This window comes from Mustela erminea, chromosome 20, assembly GCF_009829155.1.
Source record: "Mustela erminea isolate mMusErm1 chromosome 20, mMusErm1.Pri, whole genome shotgun sequence".
NCBI classification, from domain to species: Eukaryota; Metazoa; Chordata; class Mammalia; order Carnivora; family Mustelidae; genus Mustela; species Mustela erminea.
The window spans coordinates 4929647-4942073 of record NC_045633.1 but is presented as its reverse complement, the minus strand read 5'-3'; the positions used below and the strand labels follow the sequence as shown (position 1 = coordinate 4942073).

The window sequence follows — 12427 nt, the reverse complement described above, 5'->3', positions numbered from 1 at the left end:
TGAATGTCCCCAAGGTTTCCTCCTGTGTGACAGCCTCTAAGGGATTTGTAGCACAACAGCACACCAAGCCATGGGAAGAGTTCCCCCAGTGTATACCTGTTTATCGGTCACCGAAAGAATTCAAGTCCACAAGTCACTTGGTTTACACCTATATACAGGCAGGACACGCTAAAATGAGACCCAAGCTGACAAATGTGCAGAGGCCCAAGGTAAACAAGTCACAAGTTACTTTTGGAATGGCTGGGTATTTGTGTAAAAGGAGTGCTGGAGTCCACAGAGGAGTCAGAAGGCCTATGCAGGGTAGGTCTCCAACTGCTCATTGAAAACACAGAGGTTCCCCAAATGGGCTGTTATCATAGGCTAAACTTCCTTAAACTATATGAGATATTAGATAGTGTTGTAATGAAGAGGCGAAAGTAATTACAACTATGTGTTAGAAGGCTTTGTCTATTCTAGAAACTCCAACAGAGGGGAATCAAGCGAGCCTGCTGTGGGACTGCTGATCAGGATGGAGGGCCAGATACTGAACTGCTAACAGTTCACAGAAACAATGAACATACTATCGTGGTATCACAGATAGGGTCATTTAGACACAACACAGAGGCATCCCCAACTACAGCAGTAAGACCAGCAAGTGCTTTCATTAAGTACCTGCTGTGTGCCAGATAACGAGTGAAGCAATTTTTGTGAATTACTTTTTTCAATTAACAACTCAATAAGGCAGGTACCAAAACGTAAAGAAATCAAAGCTTAGAGAAGGTGCACCTGGGTGGCTTAGTCAGTGAAGCTTCCCACTCTTGATTCTGGCTCAGGTCATGATCTCAGGGTCATGGGATCGAGCCCTGCGTCAGGCTCTGTGCTGTGTGTGGACCCTGCTTGAGATTCATTCTCTCTCTCTCTCTCTTCCTCGGCTCCTCCCCCTCCATCTGACCCATGTCTCCACAATTGCTGTGATAGGGAAAACATGGCGTGCTACCTCTTAACGCTTCCGCAGGCAACTGACACCCCTCACTTCTTGCATGTCATTAACCACATAAATCTCAGGCCGCTAGCCAAGTTCAGGGTTGGGGAAGGAGAAGAGTACAAAGCCTACTTGTGCCCAGAAGGAAAAGAACTGGAAATAGCTGAACTGGTCAGAACTGGTCTCACTGAGCACAGCAGAGCGTGAGACAATGTGGCCTCTTCCCGAAACAGATGTGTCAGAAACTATAGAGCACTCTCTTTCTCTCTCTGCAACTGCCCCAGGTTAACACTTTAAACCTGAAAGTCTCTGCCTCAACTACCCACAGATGACTGTATCTCTCATGCCATGGCTGTCCTCACAGCCAATGATGCTTAGACTACCAACATCCAACCAGAATTCCAGAAGGAAAAAACTTTTTTTTTTTTTTTTTTAAGAAGGAAAAACTTTTGATATGTTCCCACCAAGTAGAATCATTCTGCCTGCGCAGGTCCTTCGTCCCCTCCATGGAGATGGGTTTTTTAAGAACTCCATGGTTAGATGTGGGCAAACAGATTTCTCTTTTAGATCGCATGCCACCTGGAAAACTTCTAGAGCTATAGCAAAATGCCTGTGTGTAACAAAAAATAGGTTGCAATATCTGTACTACCCATCCACATACAGACAGTTTCTGAATTATTAATGGTTCAACTTAACAATTTTTCAATTTTACAATGGTGCCAAAGCAATACTCACTCAATAAAAACCTTTCTTGGAATTTTGAATTTTGCTTTTACCCGAGCTAGCAACGTGCAACAGGACCTCCTTCCATCATGCTGGGCAGCGGCAGCCACAGCTCCCATTCAACCACACAACCATGAGGGTCAGCAAACCACTCTGCACCCGTACAACCACTCTGTTTTTCACTCTCAGTATAGTGTTCAGCCAATACGTGAGATGACACTTTACTATAAAACAGACTTTGTGTCCGCTGATTCTTTTTTAATGTTTCAAATTTTTAAGTTCTAGTTAGTAAACATATAGTGTAATAGTGCACTGGATGGTTCAGGAATAGCATTTAGTGATTCGTCACTTAAATGTAACACCCAGTGTTCATTGCCAGTGCCCTCCTTACTGCGTACCACCCGTTTAGCCCATCTCCCATCCACCCCTCCTCGAGCAACCCTCAGTTTGTTCTCTATCATTAATATGGCTTGTCTTCCTCTTTTTTTTTCCTTCCCCCTATTACATGTTTTGTTTCTTAAATTCCACGTGAGTGAAACCATATGGTATTTGTCTTTGACTTATTTCACTAAGCATAATATGCTCTAGCTCCATCCACATTGTTGCAAATGGCAAGATTTCATCCTTTTGATGGCTGAGTAATATTCCATTGGGTATATATACCATGTCTTCCTTTTTTTTTAAAGATTTTATTGATTTATTTGACAGACAGAGATCACAAGTAGGCAGAGAGGCAGGCAGAGAGAGAGGAAGGGAAGCAGGCTCGATGCCGAGCAGAGAGCCCAATGTAGGGCTCGATCCCGGGACCCTGGGATCATGACCTGAGCCAAAGGCAGAGGCTTTAACCCACTGAGCCACCCAGGCGCCCCAATGTACCCTGTCTTCTTTATCCATTCACCAGTCAATGGATGTCTGGGCTCTTTCCATAATTGGCTATCATTGATAATGCTGTTATAAACACTGGGGTGCGTGTACCCCTTCAAATCAGTATTTTTGTGTCCTTTGGGTTAATACCTAGTAGTGCAATTGCTAAGTCATAAGATAATTCTATTTTGAACTTTCTGAGGAACCTCCATATTGTTTTCCAGAGTGGCTGCACCCATATGCCTTCCCTCCAACAGTGTGAGAGGGTTTCCCTTTCTCTGAATTCCTACCAACATCTGTTGTCTCCTGTGTTGTTAATTTTTGCCATACAGACAGGTGTGAGGTGATATCTCATTGGGGTTTTGATTTGTATTTCCCTGACGATGAGTGATGTTGAACATCTTTTCATGTGTCTGTTGGCCATCTGTAGGTCTTCTCTGGAAAAAAGTCTCTTCATGTCTCCTGTCCATTTCTTAACTGCATTATTTGTTTTTTGGGTGTTGAGTTTGATAAATTCTTTATAGATTTTAGATACCAACCCTTTATCAGAGATGTCATTTAAAAATATCTTCTCCCAAAAAAAAAAAAAAATCTTCTCCCATTCTGCAGGCTGCCTTTTAGTTCTGACTGTTTCCTTCACTGTGCAGAAGCTTTTTATCTTGATGACGTTTCTTAACTGTCAGCTAATGTTGTAAGTGTCCTGAGCACATTTTTAGGCAGACTAGGTTAAGCTAAGGTGTCCAGTAGGTTAGATATATTAAATACACTTTTGAATTACGATATTTTCAACTTACAATGGGTTTAAAGGGACATATCCCCATCTTAACTCAAAGAAGATCTACACTTTCTAAGTGTATAAAAACAGGAAATGCAAGTTTCTTAAAGCTCCTCCTGGAAGTATGCTTTAGTCACAATTTGGTTCCCTCACTATCCCCCATTTTCTGTCTATAATACCTTTCTACAAGAATTCTTTTACTTTATTTTAATAGAACTTTCCGCCTCCTGGGCATAAAACTCTTTAAAGTGCACATTTGGTTCAGAGGGGTTGTTGGGGGTTTTTTTTGTTGTTTTTTTTTTTTCCCCGAGAAGTTTAAAAACCTTCATTTTGCATTCAGGAACAAATGAGAAGTGGTGTTATTTATAATTGGCTCCTTCTAATTCAGACTAAATGCAGATTAATCCTAATTGATAACACATAAAATTTAATTAAACCTTAATAAAGAACCTGGGAAAGAGTTCTCAAAAGATAATATCAATGGTAATGTTGGATGCTGCACACTGCAGTACTTGAGATAAAACACAGTTCGTAGGAGTATTTTCAGGGCTTTGTGCAAGTCCAGATATGGGTCATTATCTCAAATAGGACATTCATTAAAATTGTGGATAAATCTGAGAGATGGTGTTCTTCGTGCAGCTCACCGATAAGAAGTTTGGACTATAAGAGCCCCCAGTGACTTCCTCAACCCTCCCTCCTCTCTCTCGCCTGTTGGTCAGATGGCAGCTCAGCCCCCTGACGATGGGGCCACACTGAATGCCTGCCACGAGCCGCCATCCCAGCCCACAACGCATCAGACAAACCCCAAATGACTGAATCTCTCATTGTAGAAATCCAATTACCAATGCTACAGAAACATCAACCCTCTGACCAATGTTCCCAGCAGAGAAACATTTTCATCTCATGTATTCACGAATATTTTTGTGTGTTCAGGAGTGACTGAGGACTGATCTTCCATGGTCTATCACCCCAGTACCTAATTACTTAAAACATGGAGAGAGAGCCCAGGAAGATGGGAGACCAGGCCCACAGGAGCAGGACGCCTGCCTCAGAGATGGGAGTGTACACTAGCTGCTGGCAGAAAAATACAAGGAGCAAACCCAGATGCCTCCAGGGACCAGAAGGTAACCCAAGTGAAGGCAGTATGTTGGGCTAGATCACAGCAAACTGGAAAGATCTGCCTAGTCCAAAGGGGGTGAAAATGTCTCCATTCTCCCCACGCTTTCTATTAGGGACTGTGGATCCAATGTTACCAGGTCATTTTAGTCTTCATGAGAATTTTTAAATTTGGACTGTAATCTGGAAAATGAAACCGTATTTTTGAGTGGGTAGCAAATCTTTTTAAATGTTTAAATACTCTGTAGGCCTTATGATTTCTCCTGTATAAGCTGACTCTAGATCTTTGAAGTTCCTTCCCTTTGGTTCTTTTTTTCTTTTTTTTAAAGAGAAAGAGCGGGGCGCCTGGGTGGCTCAGTAGGTTAAGCCGCTGCCTTCGGCTCGGGTCATGATCTCAGGGTCCTGGGATCAAGTCCCGCATCAGGCTCTCTGCTCAGCGGGGAGCCTGCTTCCTCCTCTCTCTCTCTCTCTCTGCCTGTGTCTCTGCCTACTTGTGATCTCTCTCTGTCAAATAAATAAATAAAATCTTTAAAAAAAATAAATAAAATAAAAAGAAAGAGTGCTCACAAACAGGCGGGAGTAGGGATAGGTAGAGCGAGATCTCAAGCAGGCTCCACACTCAGCGCAGAGCCCAAAGCAGGGCTCGATCTCACAATCCTGAGATTATGACGTGAGTTAAAACTAAGAGTTGGACACTTAACTGACTGAGCCACTCAGGCACCTCCTTTTGGTTCATTCTTTAGCAAACATTTAATTTTTTTCTGAGCATTATAGGAAGAAGGAATAGCCCATGCAAAATGCCCAAAATAGAGGAGTATGCCTGGTGTGTTCAAGAAACAACAAATAAGAGCGCCTGGCTGGCTCAGTCAGTAGATCTCAGGGTCATGAGTTCAAGCCCCATGCTGGGCATAGAGTTCACTTACAATAAAAAATTGAAGTATAAAATTTTAAAAATTAAAGGTATTAAATTAAAAAATTAAAAACTAAAGTATAAAATTTTTAAAAAGAAACAGCAAATGAACGAATGTGGCTGGCACAGAATGACTGAAGACGGGAGGAGGAGGTGAAAGGCAAGGAACAGAGGAGGAGGTCACAGCGCTGCAGACAGAGGAGGAGGTCACAGCGCTGCGGAGCCTGAGTCCCTGGAATGCCTCTGGTTCTTAGTCTAGGGGCGATGGGGAGCCACTGGAAGGTTTTCAGCAAAGAGACATGGGCAGACCATGTGTTTTTACCAGGATTCTTCTGGCTGCTGTGTTGAGAAGACCGCTGGAAAAAAGCCGGGAGACCAGCTCGGAGGCAGCAGCGGTGCCCAGGAGCAAGAGGACAGCAGTCAGACCGGAGTAGTAGCAACTGAGAGGGCAGAGAGTTAGCCAGCTTCTGCTTTAAAGGGAAAGCCCACAGGAATACCTGATACGCTGGTTATGGGGACTGAGAAAAACAAAGGATTCAAGGACCATTCTAAACTTTTAGCTTGAATAACTGGAAGGATGGCAGTTATCAATCCAGACCTCCGACCCCAAGTTTTCCCAGAAGGATTGCAAACAGCAGGACACCCCCTTTCCCATCCCCTGTCCAATAATGATGATGATGTTAAAGAGTATTATCTTTTTATTAAGCACTCACTCTATGGCCAAGCATTTTCTTTTTTCTTTTTTTTTTAAGATTTGTTTATTTGGCAGAGATCTCACAAGTAGGGAGAGAGGCAGGCAGAGAGATGGGGAAGCAGGATCCCTGCCAAGCAGAAAGCCTGATGCAGGGCTCGATCCCAGGACCCTGAAATCATGACCTGAGCCGAAGACAGGTGCTTTAACCCACTGAGCCACCCAGGCGCCCCTGGCCAAGCATTTTCTGTGCATGACTGCATTTAATCCTTCCATCCACTCTGTGAATTAGATCCTGTGGTTTAGTGCCATTTCCTCCACCACGACAGTGAGGCTCACAGAAGTTACACAAGTCGTCAATTTCGCAACACTCATAAGTGACAAAGCCGGGATTTAAACCCAGGGCCCAGTGACTGCAAGGCCCGTGACATATTCACCATGCTATCTTCAAATCTACCTTTCTGTATGTCAGGCACAGGCTGGGTCCTTTCACATATGTGATTTTACTTAATCTCTCTAACAATTTTATGGAGCAGGTACTTATGTTCCCATTTTCAAGTGGAAATCAACGGAAATACGTACCCAAGCCCTACTTCCCTTATTCAGAAGTCGTTGTTCTCCAGGAAACTACAATAAAGCCAAGTGGCGTCTTCCCACCCAGCCCAATACTGGCTTGGGTAGAATAACTGAGTAAATTGGGGGAGATATAAAGAAGCAGCCGGGCGCGGTGGCGCGCACCTGTAGTCCCAGCTACTCGGGAGGCTGAGGCAGGAGGATCGCTTGAGCCCAGGAGTTCTGGGCTGTAGTGCGCTATGCCGATCGGGTGTCCGCACGAAGTTCGGCATCAATATGGTGACCTCCCAGGAGATATAAAGAAGCAAAAGACATAGTGTCCTCCATAGGGAGTGTGACTCTCCCAGAGAAGATGGTCAGTTACCCAAGGCCAGTCAAATGCTACTAGGTCTTAGGATGTGCCTGCCTTCAGCAAGCAGCCCACCCAGTACACAGAGGGCTGGCTCTGTACTAGGCTTTGAGAACAGAGAGATGGACAGGAGGAAGCTCCTACACAATCTAAGGGCAATTAAGAATTTTGGAGGCATATGCATTTCTGTAAATGATGTGCAAAGCTGATTTAAATGCATCATAACTGCCACTGAGCCGAGTGTCTATTCCCAGTTCTTTCCCTTAAATGTTAAAGACTAAAGACAGCACTTACCATCTGCTATAGCTTGAGATCTGCTCCTTCCCCCAAGGTCTCCTGACATGGCAAGGCCTGGCTGGCAGCCCCCTCTGACACAGCCCGCCAACAACATCTAGAAGCAGTCAGAACATCTGCTGGTCTTTCCAACACGCAGCTGCTGAAGACTTATAACCCTTGCCTCTCAGATCACTTCAGCCTGTTGACAATGAGGAACCCAGATCTGAGGACATTTAGCTCAGTTCTCATCCAATCTGGGTCCTTGGACTCCTGGTTATTTGTTCAACAAATGTTTACTAAGCAACTTCTAAGTGTTGAGTATGGTTATAGATGATACCATGGTCAAAAAGAGAGATGCAGGCTCTTCCCTGATGGAAAAAAAATCTAGAAGGGAAACAAATATTGAATATGTTCACTGGCTCTTAGGAAGACATACAGAGTATTGCAGGAACATGTAATTGGTGGATCTAAGCCAACATGGGGTACCCTGGAATTAGTGATCTTTGAGCTAAGAAATGAAGCAGGCGTTAGCTCAGTGAAGGCAGGGACTGGTGAATCATTCCAGAGAGAAAAGTGTGAGGAAAGGTCCTAAGTCTGGACAGAGCACAACAGTTGAAGAAAAGAAAGAACTACAGTGCCATGGGGGAGAGATATAAAATAAACATAAGACACCAGATCTTACAAAGACTGATCACTGTAAGGAGTTCTTTTTATCTCCTGAAGGCATTGGGGAGCTATTAAAGGGTTCAAGCAAATGAATGCCTTGATGAGATTTATATTGTTAAAAGATCATTGTCATGGCTATGAGGAGATTTATGGAAGGAAACAAGAGAATGAGGAGAGCCGTCCAGGCCAGTGCACCAATGCAGTGGTCCAGGTGAGAGAGGATGGTGCCAGAGCCCATAAGGGTGGCAGTGATAATGAAGAGGATGGGGTCTAGGTCTGTTTTTGGAAGACTCAACAAAACATGGTGACACTGTATAAGGTGGGTGAGAGATAAAAGGTAGAACTGAGGCTGATTCTACCTTTTAGGAATGATGGCACCATTTGTGGTATGGGGAAAAGGCAGAAGAGGGATAAGTTTGGTAAGGGTGAGGAATTCATTTCCAGACATTCTAAACTGGAGAGAAGTACAAGACATTTAGGAGAATATATATGTCCAGAAAGAAAATCTAGCCAGCCTCCTATACTGCTTGGTTATTTGTTCTGACTCTTCTCAGGTAAAGGTGGCATAGGCGAGAAAGAAAAACTTCCACTCCATCCTGTGAGTCCTGCCTAGTTCATGCTGCTGCTGTTGCAAATAAAAACATACATACGGATACCTTGGACATCCGGTGATGTTTCAGCACACATCAAGCAACACCTTGGACAGATCCCTCGCTGCTCTCCCCACAAAGTTCCACTCAAGTCATTCCACAATGCATCTTGCCTTTTATTCTGCCCCTTACACACCACTGACCTCAAACACTACTTTCTGTCTGTCAGTTCATCTGTTCCCCCTATTTAAGTCTTAGAACCCAAAAAACATAACCCTGAATTTAAAGTCTTCCACCATCTGACTCCAGATGTGAGATGCCACGAGACAAGCCTAAGGAAAAGTAGGATCTGGAGACCAAGGAGGATCTTCTCAGCATCTGACATGGCGGAGAGGACAATTAAACCGGGGAAAGCATGAAGAGAGAGACTAAGAAATTAATAACGTAGAGTGGATCCTTCTAAAACCTAAAGTTTGCTTAGGAAATTAAGACCAGGGTGAGTCCTGCAGGACATGGAGCTAGAGACTGGAAAAAGCAACCAGGGAAAGTCATGGGAAGAAGAGCAGCTGCAGGAATGGGCTCTTTATGACAGAGTTTGCAGCGACACCAAAGAACAATGTATGTTTAAAATGCTGTGTGAGTGGAAGGATGCAGCTTGGTAGTGCATAAAAATGCACCAGTAATGGTATTGATTTAGGTGCACAACTTCTAATTAGGAGATAAAAGGAAACGCAAGAGCATAAGGTAATTCTTTGTGTGCCCACATCACATAATGTTCACAATGCACTCTGCTTTGAGAGAAGAGAAATGGAAAATTTGTGGTACAGAATGCATAGTAAGGTCTTGTTTATGTTTGCAGAGAAAATTCAAAGTCTGGGAGGATATATCCTGAACTATTAGCCACAATCCTCTTTGAGAGGTGAATCATAGTAAGGTTCCATTTTCCCTGTAGTGCGTTTGTCTTATGATTCTGTACTAGGTCATTGCTTGGCCAGTATACACAAGTGCAGCATTGTGGGTTGCTAAAATACTTCTGATTGGTTGGGAAACGCCACTCTCCCAACACCCTGCCCTCAAAGAACCTTCCGCATGCTCCAGCAGGTGAAGGGTTAACACCAAGTACAGCTGGGAGCTGCCAGGTCCCCTCCAAGGCCAGTGTCCAATCTGACTGTTAATTTTTTAAATATTTGTTTAAAAAATTTTTATTTTTTTTTTTTAAAGCATGGTATTGACTCCAATCAGAACTGCATAATGATTGTGATGCTGGAAGAATTTTAGAACATTGGTCTGCAGTTTTTACTGTGCTCACCACTCACATGTCAAATGACTTCCACCTAAAGGACTCACTTTTATAGGCTTCCCCAGATGCTAAAAATTACTTTGGAATTTTTTTTAAAGATTTTACTTATTTATTTGACAGACAGAGATCACAAGCAGGCAGAGAGGCAGGCAGAGAAGAGAGGAGGAAGCAGGCTCCCTGCTGAGCAGAGAGCCCCGATGCAGGGCTCCATCCCAGGACCCTGGGATCATGACCTGAGCCGAAGGCAGAGGCCTTAACCCACTGAGCCACCCAGGCACCCCTAAAATTTTTTAAAACAAACTGTCCTGCAGAGACTTTGTTTCTTTCTATTCGCACTTCATCCAGATGCAGCTGCCAAAATGAGAGTCCTAGCCAGGACTCTGCCTGATGCTATGTCACAGCCCAAGTGGGGCTGCTCTCCCCTGAAGACCTGTGTCAGCTCCCTTTTCCCCATTCATGCTATATTTGGCCTCTGCTCCTTAATATTTCTTATGATTATATTCTGTCACCCTGACTGCTTCGTAAGCACTCTGAAGACATATAATTTGGCAGGTTTTTTTGTCCTTGCTCTACCTAGCCTACTGCCTGGCTTGCGGAGATTTTCAAGGATATTTATTGTTATTGATACTGAAACGTGTTATTTGCGAAGTGATCCTCTTCCCTGGTTACTGCCAAAACTGTCCCTGCAGGGTTAGTGTGGTAGAGGACACAGAGCCTGTCGTCGGAGGCTTAAACATGACTGGGGTGGGACATATTCCCCCTCGTGAAGGAGCAGAAATCATTTGTCAGCCTGTGCCAACGGGTGTTGCCTTTGCAACCCTTTCTTCTCTTCAATATCCTTTCCTACTCATCCCATTATCTGCTAACAAATATCACTGTTTTCGCTCAGAACAGTTGTTACAGGACAGAGGTTCCTCCCCCACCCGGAATGTTCCATGCTGGACATCAGGAGTCCCACTGCTTTCATCAGCGCCCCTGTCTCAGGAGGTCAAAGCGCCTGAAGTCCGATAAAGATTATTCGGGGGCTGGCTGATGAGCCAGTGTATGGTTAATGAAGGTGATCCGTGCAGGTGCAATAAGCAAATCTCCAAATTCCAGCGATTTGGCATAGCGCGTCCTGATTTCTCACTCACATCAAAGTCTAGTGAGCATTTCTGCTCAGTGGGCAACTTTCTTCCATGCAGTGACCCAGAAGCCCAGGCTCTTTCTGTCTTATAATTCCACTTCCCCCAGGGCTTTGGGATTACCTACACTCGAGGACCCACTTCTTCAAAGACTTTGACCCAGAAGTGACACTGCTCATGTTCCCTTGGTTAAAGGCTAAATGATGACCAAATGTTGATGCAAGGGAAGCTGTGTCTTGTGGTCCCTGGTCCCACAAGCAGTCCATGCTGTCAAAAGGGGATCGTGAGCTCTTGGTGGATAGCTAGCCATCTGCCATAGTAAACAAATTTCCAAAGGCTTAGCAGATCATCCAATGACACTCTTAAGGAAAACCATCTCCCAATGAAGGCAAAGGAAGCATTTTCAGGCTTATGCTCTCCAAGTCCCTTAAGAACACTCCTGTTACTTGCCATAAAATACTTTTCATGGAAATGGGGAAAGGTTTTGAACTGGGAGAGGACTATGCAATGCGACAACCCATATAAACCTTCAAGCTAGGCCTGTAGCATTGTAGGACCTGCCTGCATCAAGTGTGTGGGCATCAGGAAGTCAACAGACATCCTGCAATCCTTTGCACCAAACTGGTGTCCCTTTGGAGTCGCCACAGCCCGACACAGCATCCCCGCACTGTCCTCGTCCACACATTCAAACCTTGAGGCAAAAATCAAGCCCAGGAGGGAAAACTGAAGTAAACTCACAGAACACGTGTCTAATAAAACTATTTCTTTCAAAAATAGAAGCAACTGCTACGGGTTCATAATGAACATTTTTATTTTTAAAGTATTTTCTTTCATAGGGAAGAAATGTAATTCATTCTTTTCCCCAAAATAATAAGGAAAATTGCTACTGAGAACAGTCTGGCATTTGGAACCTAGTGGGAGATTTCTCCAGCAGATGGTTTTGTGGCAAAAAGCTTTTAAGAATTTCTAACTGCTGGCGAAAAATGTATGAGAGAGAGAGAAAGGAAGACAGGGGAGGGCAGGGAGGGAAGCACGGAGGGAAGGAGGGAAAGGGAGCGGGAAAGGCTGCTTTGATATGATCAAGAAAAGATGTACCCAAAGCAAGCAATCCTTATTCAAGTTCTCCTGACTCAAATGATCCATAGACTAAGTTGTAGATTCCAAAATCTGGCCGGGCACCAGAATAGCATGGAAAGCTTCTTTAAAATAACCATGGAATCAGAATATCTGTGGGTGGTGACCAGACATGCATATTTTTTTTTTAAAGTTCCATAGATGATTCCGTTGAAACCCAGTGGCCTTTTTTTTTTTTTTTTTAAACTCTGATGATGGTTATGCAAAACGGTAGGCAGCACTTTCAGCTTAGCAAAGGTCCTGCCCTCTTGGCCTCTTGGCCATCATTTGCTCCAGGCGCGTGTCCACCAGGAGCAGGCTATTCGAAAGGTCCCTCAACTCACCACACAAAGCACTGGGGGGATGTTCTTAAGAATGCCATGAACAAAGATACCA

The 12427-nt window shown here is 44.1% G+C and overlaps 1 protein-coding gene across 1 annotated transcript in view; it reads right to left on the bottom strand.

Annotated features, from left to right (window-relative positions):
* The window catches only part of LOC116581439, a 152982-nt gene that overhangs the window by 123547 nt on the left and 17008 nt on the right, over positions 1-12427 (bottom strand). The window contains exon 3 of the mRNA XM_032328620.1: positions 7257-7437. Within this exon, the coding sequence (XP_032184511.1) occupies positions 7257-7353 (97 nt within the window). The 5' untranslated portion in view covers positions 7354-7437. The remainder of the gene's footprint in view (positions 1-7256; positions 7438-12427) is intronic.